Here is a 16,008-nt window from a genome sequence, read left to right on the forward strand (position 1 = left end):
AGGCTGTCTGTCTTGTAATCTATAGATAGATCAATGGACCATTGATAGGTGGAAGTGGATCCAGCCTAATGCATAAAAGAATGTCTGCTAGTGAACATCACAGAAAGCAACTATGTTATTTAGTTTATACAGTAGATTCAAACGCTTATTCATGGGTACGGGCATAGAAACAAACCGGTAGTAACTCATTAATATAGACTTCAATAGTTCTAAATTCAAAATCCTATTGATTTAAACTGTTGTTACTCAAACTCAATCTCACCTAGCTCCATGTTTTGATTTACCCCTATAACACATGGCTTTAACACGTCCAGAGTAATGCATAAAAGTTAACAGCCTTAAAACACCTGAGCCCTATACTACAAATGTAGTTTGAGGAATCAACTTCGAGTTCAACTTGGGATAACCGGTACCACGAAAGTGGCTCACCTTTTAGCAAGGTACATTTCTATGTCAACGAATCCTTCAGATCTAACCGGCACGGGGCATGCTTACTCAGGGCTAACTACATTTATCCTGAATGAAGTGTCTGAGCTGCGAGTTGAGGACCAATGAAATCAGATTCCCTCCCTCTCAGAAAAATGGCTTCATCATCCACTTCAATTGAGGAAGACAACTGATTCAATATTTTATTAATCAAATGTGTGTTTTTTTGTGCAAATAAATTGTAATGTTAAAATACCATTCACCTTACACATTTAGTAATGTACAAATGTATTTCAAACTTCACGCACAGTTAGGGCTGGATTAATGCCGGGGTTTACAGGGGAAGCCTCTGGGACCAAGCCTATAGGGGGCCGAGAGGCACAATGTTGTTGTTGTTGTTTCAATCCAACCACAGGAGCCCACTCTCAATGTTCAAAATACACCAGAGAGCATAATTTAGCCACAGAGGATGGAATGGAAAGCTAGTTGAAGCTGGCTAGCTTTAGAAAATTCGGAGTAGATCTAGCTTGCTTCATAGTATACCCCTCTGTTTTCCAATACAGAGAATAACAAAACATAAACAATAAACTCAATTAAAATCCTGAGTATGATTCATGTATCAATTTAGTCAATGAATCAATCAAAAAATGAAACAGCTGGTGATTTATCGCAGACTGCGGTGGTAAACTTTTATGAATAACACCCATATGTTCGGAGTGCAGATCGAAGGGCAGTGTTCTGACCATCACTGTCTGTGTGTGTGTGTGTGTGTGTGTGTGTTTGTCACGACTTCCGCCGAGGCTGCCTTCCCTCCTTGTTCGGGCATGTTTCGGCGTTCGACATCACCGGCTTACTAGCTGCTGCCGATCCATTTATCATCACTCCATTTGTCTTGTCTTCAATCACACAAACCTGGTCCTTATTCCCTCATTAGTCATGGTATAAGTGTTCCCTCTGCTTCCTTGTCTGTGTGGGTGATTGTTTATTGTGGAGGTTTGTGAAGCTCGGTGGAGCTCGTGTATTGTCTATCGACGGGAGTGTTTTCCCGTGTGCCTTGTATTTTTCAATGCGCCTGTTTTGTGCCCTGGAGAGTGTTTGATGCATTTCTGCATAAACCTGTATTTTGCGGATTAAAGCCTGTTATTCTGTGATTTACCCTCCTGCGCCTGACTTCTTCAACACCACCTCATCACAGTGTTTATGTCTGTGTTCACATGGATGTACTCACGCATCAAATCAAATGTATTTATAAAGCCCTTTTTACATCAGCAGATGTCACAAAGTGCTATACAGTGTGTTCCAGACCGACAGGTCCCGGCTACTGTTGAAAGGGCTAGTGCAACACACACATGGGAGTGTGGGAACTAATGAGAAGAGCATGTCACAACATGTCAACCCCCTGGTCCTCACATAGCCCTCACCACTGACAGCCAGCTTATCTCTGGTCCCTGTTCTCTGAGAGGTGAGGACTGGTCAGGGTCCTGTTGTCATCTCAGAGTCCCTCACAAACAGAAGCCTAGGGCCCTAAAGCCTCTACCAGCTGTCAGAGACACTGGCTGGCTGGCTAGCTATAGAAACTGGCTGGCTGGCTGGCTATAGAGACTGGCTGGCTGGCTGGCTAGAGAGACTGGCTGGCTGGCTGGCTAGAGACACTGGCTGGCTGGCTGGCTAGAGAGACTGGCTGGCTGGCTGGCTAGAGAGACTGGCTGGATGGACACCAACCAGGTTGTTATTGTAAAAGAGAATTGGTTCTAAATGAGTTACATTTCAATATATTGGGTCGAAAAGGAGAGAGAGGGAAATATACTAATTTATTGTCTCCCTCTATCCCTCTCTCTCTGCAGCCCTGTGTAGCTAGCTAGACCCTCCATTACATTGGGATATTGAGTCCCCTTGGGGACAGTGATTTAGAAATGTTCCCTGACAGCCACCGTTCCAGCTGCCACCCAGAGCTGTGATCATTACCAGGTTTTACCAGGGGTCAGCTCCACTCTACATGACTGATCTACTGTATCATACATCTACAGCAACGCAGAAATACCACTCTGATTTTAATGTAGAACAGTTCCCCAGGGGAGGAAGTGGAGGGCTATTCTCTACCTCTGCTATTTCTGGTATACTTTAGTAAAAAGAAGAAAGGGAAGAAAGGGAAATGATAAAAAAATGTCCTCGCCTGTCAATCGAATAATCACCGGCAGTGAGAAAACGTAATGGTTTTGTCTTGAGTTAAGTTTCTAACAAATGTTGTGCAGTGTAGATTGACAGTACTGAGTTTATAACTAAACAGAGCCATTTTCACAGATGTTTCCACTTCAACACCTGATTGATCCACCTGAGAGCTACCTCAGCTCCACCTCAAATCACCTGGCTTTGGGCTGGTGCTCTTTACCACTATTTTTCTAACCATCATCTCTCTTTCTCTTTCTTTACCCCTCTTCTCTCGTGATTTAGTGCAGCATTAAGGAGGGCCTCTTTACTCCCTGCACACCTCTCTCTCTCAATTCAATTCAATTCAAAGGGCTTTATTGGCACAGGGAACATATGTTTACATTGCCAAAGCAAGTGAAATAGAAAATAAACAAAAGTGAAATAAACAGTAAAATGAACAGTAAACATTACACTCACAAAAGTTTCAAAGGAATAGAGACATTTCAAATCTCTCTCTCTCTCTCTATCTCTCTCTCGCTCTCCCTTTCTCCTTCCCTCTCTACCTCCCTCCCTCCCTCTGCCTCCTGGGCTGTTTTCGTAGAGATAAGAAAGCCTCCACTCTATTCTGCTGGCTCGTCCCGGGGAAAACACTGACACCTGGTGTGTGTGTTTGTGTGTGTGTTTGTGTTTGTGCAAGGCTGCACTATGCATGTCTGGCCCTATGCACGGACTTCATGGGAAATCAATTTGTTCCGCCTATATGTGGCCAGCCTCTATATACTTCATTTTCTCTCCACAGACGGTATAGTGTATACTGCCTCCGTCCACCATAACACAATACCCTCATCTCTAACAGATCCGTATCAGCATCATGCTCACATGTTCATTCCTCAGCCATCAGGGAGGCTTGGGCTGCAGTGTAAATTGCAAAGGAGCACAGTGAAGCAGCAGCAGCGGCCGCAGGTGTGTAAAACGTGTGTGTGTGTTTGTATGTGTGTGTTTGTGTGTATGTATGTTTGTGTGTGTGTGTGTGTGTGGATGCCTTGGAACCTGGCCATAAAAGGTCATTAATCTCCAGGTCTGTTTACAGCGTGTTAAGTAACCGTGTGCTACACACACACACACACACACACACACACACACACACACACACAGCAGGCCATTGTAGGCTGAGTAGCTCCAATCAAGGGTGTGTGAGGTGGGTGATGACTGGTGATTGGGGCGGGTCAGGTGATCAGGTCGCCATGGGAGACGAGGGCGAGAGGCAGAGGTGAAGTAATGAGGCGTGGGCAGCAGGTGGAGTTAGCCAATCACACTCCTTAAAGAGGCTCAGCTCCCAACGCACAGCCACATAAATCTAGCCATCAATCTCACACAACACATGTCCAGGGATGCACGCACACACACACGCACTCACACAGGCACGCACACACACAAACAACAGGGTGACTTTGTGACTGAACTTTACACAAAGTGAGTTTGACCATTGTGGTTTCAACCTTCTTGGAAATTACCATTCACTTCCTGAATTTACTGCATTGAAATGGAACTAACCCAACATAGGTTTAGGGGCAGCTCCATCCTACACCCAGTGCACCCTCTCTCCCACCCCCACAAAGGGCTGCCCTCTGTGGACTAGCTCTCTCCAGACCCTGTCTCTCTGCTCCACAGCCAAGGGACCAGGCCAGGTTATGGGCTAATTATATTAATAGCCTTGATTTCATGAATGTTTCAGGCTCAATGATATGAGCTGATGTGACAGTAGAAGGAAGGGTCCCACAGGGTCCATTAGTTAACTGTCAGAGAAGGTTGGAGGGGGAGCACTAAAGGCCTATTTCAACGTAAGATCCACATGAACACTTTATATAATCTAAAGTACACGCCAGCTGCATGCAGGGACACAGGAGCGGAGTTTGTGTCTTTGTGTGTGTGTGTGTGTGTGCGTGCGTGTGTGTGGGACTGTGTATGTACACACATTTGAATAAAAGTGCCTGAACGATGTTGAGTGTATGCATGAGTATATAGCTGCATTTTGGTACTATATGAGCGATTGTGTTTGCCTGTGACAGGAAAAGAGAGAGAGAGTGAGAGGTAGAGGTGAAATTGAGGGGTTCGGGGTGGTGAGAGTGTGAGGTAGTCTGGAGGAGAAAATGAAATGTATTACTGGAGAATAAGGACTAGAGGGCTACAGAACTGTTTTCACCCCCATCTCTGCAGTGCAGAGCAATTTCCATACAGCTTCCTGCCAAATAACAACATGCTGGAGGAAGGAGAGGTTGAGAGAGCAACAACTACAGTGAGAGGGGGGAGGGATAGAGATGGAAGAGAGGGAGGGTTGAGAGAGGAATGGGGGGACTAGACAGTGAGAGGGAGACAAAGAGAGAGAGGGAGGGAGGGAGAAAAAAGGAGGAGAAAGAGTGACAGGGGAAGGGAGAGAAAGAGAGAGAGGTAAAGATGGGGAGAGGGTAAGTGGGAGGGACAGGGAAAACTCACATTATGATCACTCACTCTCTCTCAGAATGAGGACAGAGAGCATAGGAAATGGGAAATGAAATACAGGTGTACACTCCTGTCAAGCATCAAACTAGCGGAGGACATTGCTCAGCAGTGGGACACACAAAGTTGGGATTCAATTTATTTTTCTTCAAATTGACCTGGGGGGATGTTAAACCCACATCAGCATTTGTTTGTCAGTTATTTTGTGAAGGGAGGGGTTCACTGAGCTACTCTATAGTATGACAGGTTAGTTTACTCACTCTGCTCTGCTGTATAGTATCAGTAGGAAGGAGGGGATGAGGAAGAGGAGGAGGAATGGGAGAAGGAGGAAGATGAAAAGTGGAGAGCAGAAGATGAGGGGAGGAATGGGAGGAGATTTTTAGAAACTGAAAAACTCTCAGTATACTGATGCAGGTCTTTAGTACACATGAAATTGTGTCATTCCGAACTTAATCCGCAACGTTACATTCCATTTTGTTGTGACTAGAGCAATACCTCCCATTTTACAGGTAACTGCCAAAATAAAGGAAACACTTAAATGAGGTATATAAAGTACTGTTTGTCGAAAGCATGGGGTGCTTCCACACAGAAAGTTCCAGACACTTGTAGAATCTATGCCAAGGCGTATTGAAGCTCTTCTGGTGGCCCAACACCCTCATTACTTGTATCAGCAGGCTACACGGAAAATGGAACCGCTCGAGATGGCTCCAATCGTGCAAAAGGGAATATAACATTGCGGAATGACACAACTTCATGTGTACAACATCTAAAGAGCTGCATCACTATAATGAGAGTTTTGCTGTTTCTAAAAGTACGTTTTGGGGTGTTTTTGGAGATGTTGTTTCAGGGCCCCCATACTACACAATGAGAATGAGGAAATTGTTTGCTGTTTCTCTAAAACATGTGAAATCCCCCAAAAGGTGTCTGGACCTTTCTATAACATGCCATTTACATAAAACATAGAGATATGGTTGTAAAAAAAAAAAAAAACGTATCCTTTAAGGTATGTCCCCCTCCCCACAATTATCCAAGTCCAGAATACCTAAAGGCAATCACCCACCTTTTCCTTCATACTTTACTCCACTCTCTGTTTATGCCCCATACCAAACCATAATAATATGGATTGCGTGTAACAATTCCTCTTTCTCTCTCTGCAGGCTAAATAGGTTTGATGGACAGAATCTCTGCTTGTTTTCCTTAATGCACCACCAGTCCTCTTGTTTTCCTTAATGCACCACCAGTCCTCTCTTTATGCAGACATCCTTCTTAGAACAATGTGACAGCCCAGTGAGCCCACCAAAAATAATACCCTGACTGCAATTTCGTTTCAAATCAGAATGATTTGCTGACCCCTGCGCAGAGCTATATGTGGGAGGGTTAATGCATTCCCTCGGCACATCCCAAAACAAACCCCATTTGAAGAGAACAGATAAAGCCATCACTGTCTAAGACTGAGGTTCTGTTTATGAATCTGCCAAGCAACAAGATCATAGCTACTGTATACAGCCAAGACACAAGACTCCATAGTCTGATAGCGTAGGTATCTGTGACAGTTTACCAGGAGTGTGCAACACACAAAGTGTTGCAGATACAAAAATGCCATGACTAGAGCTGACATTATTCCTTATCAGAGGGACCCCTCAAGTCTGTCCTACACTGAGTGTACAAAATACTAGGAAAATCTTCCTAATATTGAGTTGCACCCGTTTTGCCCTCAGAACAGTCTCTACAAGGTGTCGAAAGCGTTCCACAGGGATGCTGGTCCATATTGACTCCAATGCTTCCCACAGTTGTGTCAAGTTGGCTGGATGGCCTTTGGGTGGTGGACCATTCTTGATACACACGGGAAACTGGTGCGCCTGGCACCTACTACCGTATCCCGTTCAATGTCACTTCAATATTTTGTCTTGCCCATTCAGCCTCTGAATGGCACACATACACAATCCATGTCTCTTAAAAATCCTTATTTAACCTGTCTCCTCCCTTTCATCTACACTGATTGAAGTGGATTTAACAAGTGACATCAATAAGGGATCATAGCTTTCCCCTGGTCAGTCTATGTCATGGAAAGAGCAGAGTTCCTAATGTTTTGTACATTCAGTGTATGTCTATCTGAATGTTCCACATTGTATACTGTACACATCTAAACAGGTGGTGGATTTTACTATGAATCTCTAGATCTTTCATTGAATGATAGGGCAAAATGTAGATTTCCACCTAAATAGACATACCCAAATGTAAATATTTTTCATGAGATGGCCATGAACAATAACTGGTAATGTTGCATAGTTTTAGAAAGGTCTGGAACTCACCTTTCTGGTAATTTTGTTTTATAATATATATTATAAAAGTTTTAATTATATATTTATTGCTGAGGTGTACTCACCTTGGAGGATATATATATATGTTTTCCTATTCAACAAAAGTGGTGCAATAGGGCTTGAAATGACAAGACTTTCTAAATATAGTAACAATCAAATTATAAATGACTTACTATAAGAATTCACATTTTTATAACTGTTAAATAAATATGATCATACTTAGTGACAGTACAATATTGGCACTATTTCATATAACTGACGACAGAGAATTTTCTCCTAAACGTCCACTGAGAGCTCTAAATCCGGCTTGGAATATCACAGTGAGAAGAAACCAGTACTGATGGATACAACGGACAGTCCCCTTTCATATGCCGTCTCACAGGCTGGGCTCTGTCACTCAAAGGAAGAAAAAATTGATTATTTATTTGGAAAGGCCAGAAAATACGTAATTCCCTATGCAAATGTGGGCTTCGCTGAGAGAGTGGGAGTGGATAGCAGACTGATCGGGCTTTCTGGCACTATAAGACACGGGACCCTATGACGTTCACAGAACACTTTGTACACCAAAATGTCAGTCGGAACCGGTCCAGAACCGCTTAAGTCCCCATATAGGGGACTTTACATCTAAGACGTACCGGTTCCCACTGATAGTCAACCTAGTGGCCACACACAGCTGTGTATATGGGAGACCTACAGATATAAGATCTTCATTTGATCACTCTTTTGTTGCTGAGAGTTTCCTGCACTGCAGGAAATGCAGATGAGCTTTGTGAGTTACATAAATTCACTGAAAACCCACACTAACACACGGTTATATTAACAGCATTGCACTTTTCATGTAGCCTACTTTTGGCCAGCTAAAACCCTAACCCCCGATCAAGCAACATTATGGACTAAGCGTTCAAATCCTGTTGCTGCAGGATTATTTTGCTGTGACAATATAGGTAAATTAAGATCCTTAATCTGTATAGAAGATTTATTAGATTCATATATAAGAGCGGTTATGACCCATTCCCTCTATGGATCCCCCAGCCTGACACCCCTAACTGGCCCTGTGTCCGCCAAGGCCCCCCACCCCCCCAACCTCCCTCCATCTCCCTCTCTCTCTCCACGGAGCGACTCTCCCCTCGTCTCATAAATGTTTGAGCGGCCCTGCAGAAACGGAGCCCATGCATTATGTAGCGCATCTAAACGCCACATCCCAAATAATTGCAAATACAATCCAAGTCCTGGAGATCGCCTTCGAGCAGTTTCAGTTACAATTCCACAGCCCTGTTTTGCCTAAATCATAATTCCTCCCACTATACTGTATGCAGAAGGAAACAAGGTTTGCTTATTGCAGTGTTTGTGACACCGCCTGGGTTGGTAGTAATAAAGTCATGATGGATGGTAATGACTATGAAGAATCACTGATGAAGACTCAATCGCACAGAGCAGGAGAAGCAAAGGGAAGGAACATAGAGTTCTACTGTATAGCCTGCTGGAAAGAAAGGTAGAAAAAGGAAAAAATGATGAAAGAGTAGATGAAGAAAGAGAGAAAGTCAGATTGCAAGAAAGAAAGGGAATGAGAAGGAGAAAGAGAAAGTAACTATTTACATCTCTTCTCTCGTCCCTTATCCTCCCTTCAGCGCCTCACCTGGAGAGAGCGTGGTGGTAAGTCAGTACAAATGTGGTCATTGGTTTGCAGTAATATGCAATTAACCTGATTGTCTTTGGCTGTAATTAATATGACCGAGACCACAGACAGACAGACACCCTATCTGCTGCAGACGCGAGATGAAGGAAACCACCGGCAGCCAAAGCCAATTACACAGTCCTGCAGTCGGATTTCAAACTGAACACAAGCACAAAACAACACAATAACCATCCACGGAATGAACAGACAACATGAAATCAATAATGGAAAAATGCTATTCTACATTTTAAAAGCTCCAAATGAATCCCTTTTGTTTTGTTGCCAGAGACAATGAGAAATATCAGTTCTATATGATTGACATACACAAAATGTACTATGTCCCAACAGATTCTAAGCAATTACAAACTAACATTACAAATCATGTGTAATTCATCTGTTTAACATGCATTTATCAGGACTTATTGATGTGGCTGTAATGTTGATTGATCACTGATGCCTTTAGCCCACATAAGTTTAGGATGATCCCCAAATCGAAGGCTGCCGTCCCCAGACAGCCAATGTGTGTGTGTGTGTGTTTGTGTGTGAGTGTGTGGTCAGTAGATGGCCGATTGATAATCACACCCATGGTAATACCTCTCCTCTTAACCTCTGACCCTGGCCTGTGACCCCTCTGCATAAGCAGTGACCCGGAACAGCAACCCCTCCTCATTGACGTTGCATTAATGTATATGGGATCCATAGGAGCAAGGGCATAACTTTGTGTTGCATTTTGGGGGCCAACATAAGCAATGCCATCTCAGTCTCCGGACTGGAACCTCATTGAAAACCTGTGGTTTGAAATGAAGAGGGCAGTCCATAAATGCAGATGAAGATTATCAAGGATCTGGAAAGATTCTGTATGGAGGAATGGTCTAAGATCCCTCCCAATATGTTCTCTAATCTCATAAAACATTTGAGAAAAAGGCTCAGTGCCGTTATCCTCGCAAGGGGAGGGGGCTGGAGTACTGGAAAGGGGATCCAATAATTTGGACCGCTATCTTTATTTAGATTTTTTTGTATTACTTGTTAAACAAAATCTAGTTCTTTGGGCAATTGTATTTGTTTAAAATAATATATATTTTCATGTTATGAGTAAACAATATAGCACAGTATTTGTATTATTTATTTTATACAGTCTTTTTTGCTCATCTTTATCAAGGGATCCAACTATTTTGTACCCCACTGTATCTCAACCACAACTGAAATGCCAATAATTTCAGTATTACTTTAAACTGTTGGTATAACTCTAACAGTTCAGAAAGTCACCACCAAACCCCTGATTTAACTAAATGTAAATGTCATAACCCATTATTCTTATTTGGGTACCATTCATCACGCTTGGCATGTCATTTCTTTGTAGAACGACTTAGAGAAAGTCAGTTCTGGTGACTTTTCTACTCCAAAATGAGTACAAATAAAATGTTGCTGACACCATCTAAAATATAATTTGCGAAATGAGCCTAACAACATATTGGTCAATATTATCAGGCTGCTGTGAAATTTAGAAATAAGTATTATCACCTGTAGCCCAACTGATGCAGCATAGTGGCTATAAATAAATAGGCTGAAGCATGGGGTTGCTGTATTTGTGCTAATCATTAGGTAGATCAGTGCTTCCCAAACTATTACATCATGCCCCCCTTTCATCATGCGGGGAACATCCTGCCTCTGACTGGGGAGAGAAACAGGCTCACTTGAGCCTATTGCCTGAGGTTCACAGAAACAGCCCTTCTCTAATTATGTAGCCTACTAAAAACTAGATATTTTAAGGTTTATAACACTACCAAAGAGCCCAATATAACCGTTACCAATTACCACTCGTTTGAGAAATAGCACTCCTACACGAGATGTGCATTTCATCACTTCTAAATAGAAACTTTCTCCATTTGGAAAAAACAAAATGTTCTGTATAATGTTGAATTTGACTCTACTATTTTATTAGTTCAAGGTTAGCTCACAGATTTGAGGGTTTGTTAAGAAAAGAGAGGAGAGCAAAAGAGAGGTGATATTTTGTGTCTCCTTTCCCCTTACAAGCCTTGCTCAGGGTTGCCATGTTCGTGGTTTTCCCGCCACAGAGGAACAAACCGATTTGACACGCTAGTTTACTGGCTAGACACGATTCTACTGTCAGAATGCAAAATATGGGCGAAAATATTGCAAATTATTCGGACCCCTTCATTTTTTCCACATTTTGTTACGTTACAGCCTTATTCTAAAATGTATTACATTGTTTATTTTCCTCATAAATCTACACACAACACCCCATAATGACAAAGAAAAAACAGGTTTTTTGAATTTTTTGCAAATAAAACACTGAAATATCATATTTACATAAGTATTCAGACCCTTTACTCAGTACTTTGTTGAAGCATCTTTGGCAGCGATTACAGCCTCGACTATTCTTGGGTATGACGCTACAAGCTTGGCACACCTGTATTTGGGGAGTTTCTCCCATTCTTCTCTGCAGATCCTCTCAAGCTGGAAAAGGATGCACCTGAACTCAATTTCGAGTCTCGTAGCAAAGGGTCTGAATACTTATGTCAATAAGTTCTCCTGAGTGGCGCAGTGGTCTAAGGCATTGCATCGCAGTGCTAACTGTGCCACTAGAGATCCTGGTTCGAATCCAGGCTCTGTCGCAGCCGGCCGCGACCGGGAGACTCATGGGCGGCGCACAATTGGCCCAGCGTTGTCCAGGGTAGGGGAGGGAATGGCCGGCAGGGATGTAGCTCAGTTGATAGGGCATGGCGTTTGCAACGCCAGGGTTGTGGGTTCGATTCCCATGGGGGGCCAGTATAAAAAAAAAAAAAAAACGTATTCACTAACTGTAAGTCGCTCTGGATAAGAGCGTCTGCTAAATGACGTAAATGTAAATGTAAATAAGGAGGAGAAGCGGAGGAGACAGGTTAAAGAAGGATTTTATGTGTGCTATTCAGAGGGTGAATGGGCAAGACAAAATATTTAAGTGCCTTTGAACAGGGTATGGTAGTTGGCGCACCGGTTTGTGTCAAGAACTGGGGGGGGGGGGGGGTGTCATGTTTTGTACACAGTGTATTTGTATCAGCTATAGTTAAACAGTAACACTACAATGATTCTGAGTCTGGCTATGTGTACAACACACATGGATGGCAAGACAGTGACTTTCTGAAACTCATAACCTTTCCCCCTCTCCACAGTGACTTTTAACCCCTGACCCCACTCACCGATCTCACAGCTCTCTCCAGAGTAGCCCTGGGGGCAGTAGCAGCTGTAGCCGTCGCCCTCCGGCAGGCAGCTGCCTCCATGCAGACAGGGGTTGGTCTGGCACGGGTTGTCCTCAGCTGCAGAATGGAGACAGAGCAGGGGGGTTAACCGAGGGAGATGTTTGACACAGAGATGCAGTACATTAACACACACAAGCCATAAGACTGCTAAATAGTTAAATAGTTGACCAAATAGCTACCTGGACTATCTGCATTAACCTTTTTTGCACTCACTTTTTTGACTCATCACAAACGCTGCTGCGACTGTTTATTAGCTGTCACTTTATTCCTAGTTTATGTACTTATGTACCTCAATTACCTCATACACATTGCCTCGGTACTGGTAACCCGTGGCCATGTACAGTGGCTTGCGAAAGTATTCACCCCCCTTGGCATTTTTCCTATTTTGTTGCCTTACAACCTGGAATTAAAATGTTTTTTTGGGGGGGTTTGTATCATTTGATTTACACAACATGCCTACCATTTTGAAGATGCAAAATAAAAAAAATTGTGAAACAAACAAGAAATAAGACAAAGAAACAGAAAACTTGAGCGTGCATAACTATTCGCCTCCCTCAAAGTCAATATTTGTACAGCTTCAAGTCTCTTGGGGTATGTCTCTATAAGCTTGACACATCTAGCCACTGGGATTTTTGCCCATTCTTCAAGGCAAAACTGCTCCAGCTCCTTCAAGTTGGATGGGTTCCGCTGGTGTACAGCAATCTTTTAGTCATACCACAGATTCTCAATGGGATTGAGGTCTGGGCTTTGACTAGGCCATTCCAAGACATTTAAATGTTTCCCCTTAAACCACTCGAGTGTTGCTTTAGCAGTATGCTTAGGGTCATTGTCCTGCTGGAAGGTGAACCTCTGTCCCAGTCTCAAATCTCTGGAAGACTGAAACAGGTTTCCCTCAAGAATTTCCCTGTATTTAGCACCATCCATAATTTCTTCATTTCCAGTTTCCCAGTCCCTGCCGATGAAAAACATCCCCATAGCATGATGCTGCCACCACCATGCTTCATTTTGGGGATGGTGTTCTCGGGGTGATGAGAGGTGTTGGGTTTGCGCCAGACATAGCGTTTTCCTTGATGCCCAAAAAGCTCGAGTTTAGTCTCATCTGACCAGAGTACCTTCTTCCATATGTTTGGGGAGTCTCCAACATGCCTTTTGGCGAACACCAAACGTGTTTGCTTATATTTTTCTTTAAGCAATGGGTTTTTTCCTTCAGGGTTATCTTTGGTCTCTTTGTTGCCTCTCTGATTAATGCCCTCTTTGCCTAGTCCGTGAGTTTTGGTGGGCGGCCCTCTCTTGGCAGGTTTGTTGTGGTGCCATATTCTTTCCATTTTTTAATAATGGATTTAATGGTGCTCCGTGGGATGTTCAAAGTTTCTGATATTTTTTTATAACCCAACCCTGATCTGTACTTCTCCACAACTTTGTCCCTGACCTGTTTGGAGAGCTACTTGGTCTTCATGGTGCCGCTTGCTTAGTGGTGTTGCAGACTCTGGGGCCTTTCAGAACAGGTGTATATATACTGAGATCATGTGACAGATCATGTGACACTTAGATTGCACACAGGTGGACTTTATTTAACTAATTATGTGACTTCTGAAGGTAATTGGTTGCACCAGATCTTATTTAGGGGCTTCATAGCATATGACGCACCACTTAACCATTATTTATTTTATAGAATTTTTTGAAACAAGTTATTTTTTTCATTTCACTTCACCAATTTCGACTATTTTCTGTATGTCCATTACATGAAATCCAAATAAAAATCAATTTAAATTACAGGTTGTAATGCAACAAAATAGGAAAAACGCCAAGGGGGATGAATACTTTTGCAAGGCACTGTATATAGCCAATTTATTATTACTCATTGTGAATTTATTATTGCTTTTATTATTACGTGTTATTACTTTTCTATTATTTCTCTATTTTCTTTCTCTCTGCATTATTGGGAAGGGCCCGTAAGTAAGCATTACACTGTTAATCTACACCTGTTGTTTAGGAAACGTGACGAATAACATTTTATTTGACATGTGCAAGCGAGTGAACCCGCAACACATGAACGCACCCACCCGCACACACACACTTGAAATCTCTCTCTCAAGCACACATACACACAGACATAGATTTACACACACTAGAATTCTCCCTGTCCGGGTCGGGTGAGCTTGTATCTTGCCCCTCATACATCATTAAGTAAGCCTGGGTATTATAAATGCTGGAAAAGAGATGCAGTGCATCAGATTGTGTCTGGGCCTGGGCCTGGAAACTGGATTGGCTAATAAAACCATACTTAATATAGCTATCTCTCCACACAGCTACGAAACAAAGCCTAAAAACCTGCTGCTGTGCAACTTTCCTTGTCAAACTCCAGCACCGTCCTAAAAGTAGAGCCTATAATTACGACTTAATCTCCTCTATCTCACCATTTATCCCCAAAACATTTCCCTTGAAGAGCGGTGCTTGAAGTTATAGCCTGGCGAAATAAAACATGTTTATTACCTCGCAACAACGTGGTAATGTGCCATTAAAAGAGGTGGCTCCGAGGGTGCCTGACTGGGTGATGATCAGGTAATTTATGAGGACCCAGCTCATGAGAGAGACGCGGGTGGGCGGCACACATTGTCCTCCCCCCCGCCGAGCATCCGTCATGATAAAAGGGAGGAGGGGGGGGGGTGACAGACAGAGCAGCAGCCAATCTGTCACCTTGTGGAAAGTCACAGTCACACGGCCAGGCTGTCCCCCCCCCCCCCCCGGCCTCTCTCTCTGTCTCTCTCTCCCTTTCTCTCCTTCCCTCTCACTCCCTGTCTCTCTCTCCCTGTCTCTCGCTCCCTGTATCTCTCTCGCTGTCTCTCGCTCTCTTTCCCCCTCTCTCTCTCTCTCCCGAACAGAGTGTGTGTCACTGAGAGGGTGAAGTGCTGTATGAAGGACCTGTCAGATAGATTGTCTATCTATCTTCTGTATTATTTCTCAATCTAAAGCTCTTCAATGTGAAGAATAGGGCTCTATCTGAGAGAGTCACTGGCACGTCATGGTTCTCTGTTAGTTGGTTATCTGTGGTAGCTCATTCCATCCACCACTAATATATTAAGTAGCATCACATATCTGACAGTGGCTTTAGCCCTGCGTGGCAGTGTGTTGGTGAACAATCCACACCTGCTCCATTTTTTATGTGATGGTTAACATGGCTGTGTGTTGGTGTGTGGGTCTGACTCCACAGCTCTAGACAGCAGGGCCCACAGCAGATGGGACTGTTTGCTCTGATAAATATCATACCCCCCAAAAATGCTATACCTCCCTGTTATTGGTAATGGTGAGAGCTTAGCATGTTAATGATTCCTTCAAGATTTTCTGAAATCATGGAAGCATCCACATGAATGTAGAAGTGTTCAGAAAAATATTACATTCTTATTTACAATAAAAGGGACTCCAAAATGACACAATACATTATTTACCATTCATTGCTGTTGGGCTCAAAATAATCCGAAAAACACAAACAAAACAAAAATGTTGTAGAGTCACAAGCTTGATGTCAGGGCTGGCGTTATGGGCGGGCCTTAGGAGGCCTGGTACGCCCTACCATACCTCCTTGTACATCCAAATAAAATATTGAAATATTGATCATTTATTTGACCGAGACGTGCGCTGACAGAACGACGCAGCTGACCACACCGCTGGCGTTACGTGCGCG

The 16,008-nt window shown here is 43.2% G+C and overlaps 1 protein-coding gene across 1 annotated transcript in view; it reads right to left on the reverse strand.

Annotated features, from left to right (window-relative positions):
* Positions 1–16,008, reverse strand: part of LOC311131028 (uncharacterized protein) — a gene marked incomplete at both ends in the record, with an annotated part of 129,038 nt that overhangs the window by 20,013 nt on the left and 93,017 nt on the right. Inside the window, one exon of the mRNA XM_084163853.1 lies at positions 12,267–12,383. Coding sequence (XP_084019979.1) covers positions 12,267–12,383 — 117 coding nt within the window. The remainder of the gene's footprint in view (positions 1–12,266; positions 12,384–16,008) is intronic.

The sequence above is a fragment of the Coregonus lavaretus genome (assembly GCF_964263955.1).
Source record: "Coregonus lavaretus genome assembly, chromosome: 6".
Lineage (NCBI taxonomy): Eukaryota > Metazoa > Chordata > Actinopteri > Salmoniformes > Salmonidae > Coregonus > Coregonus lavaretus.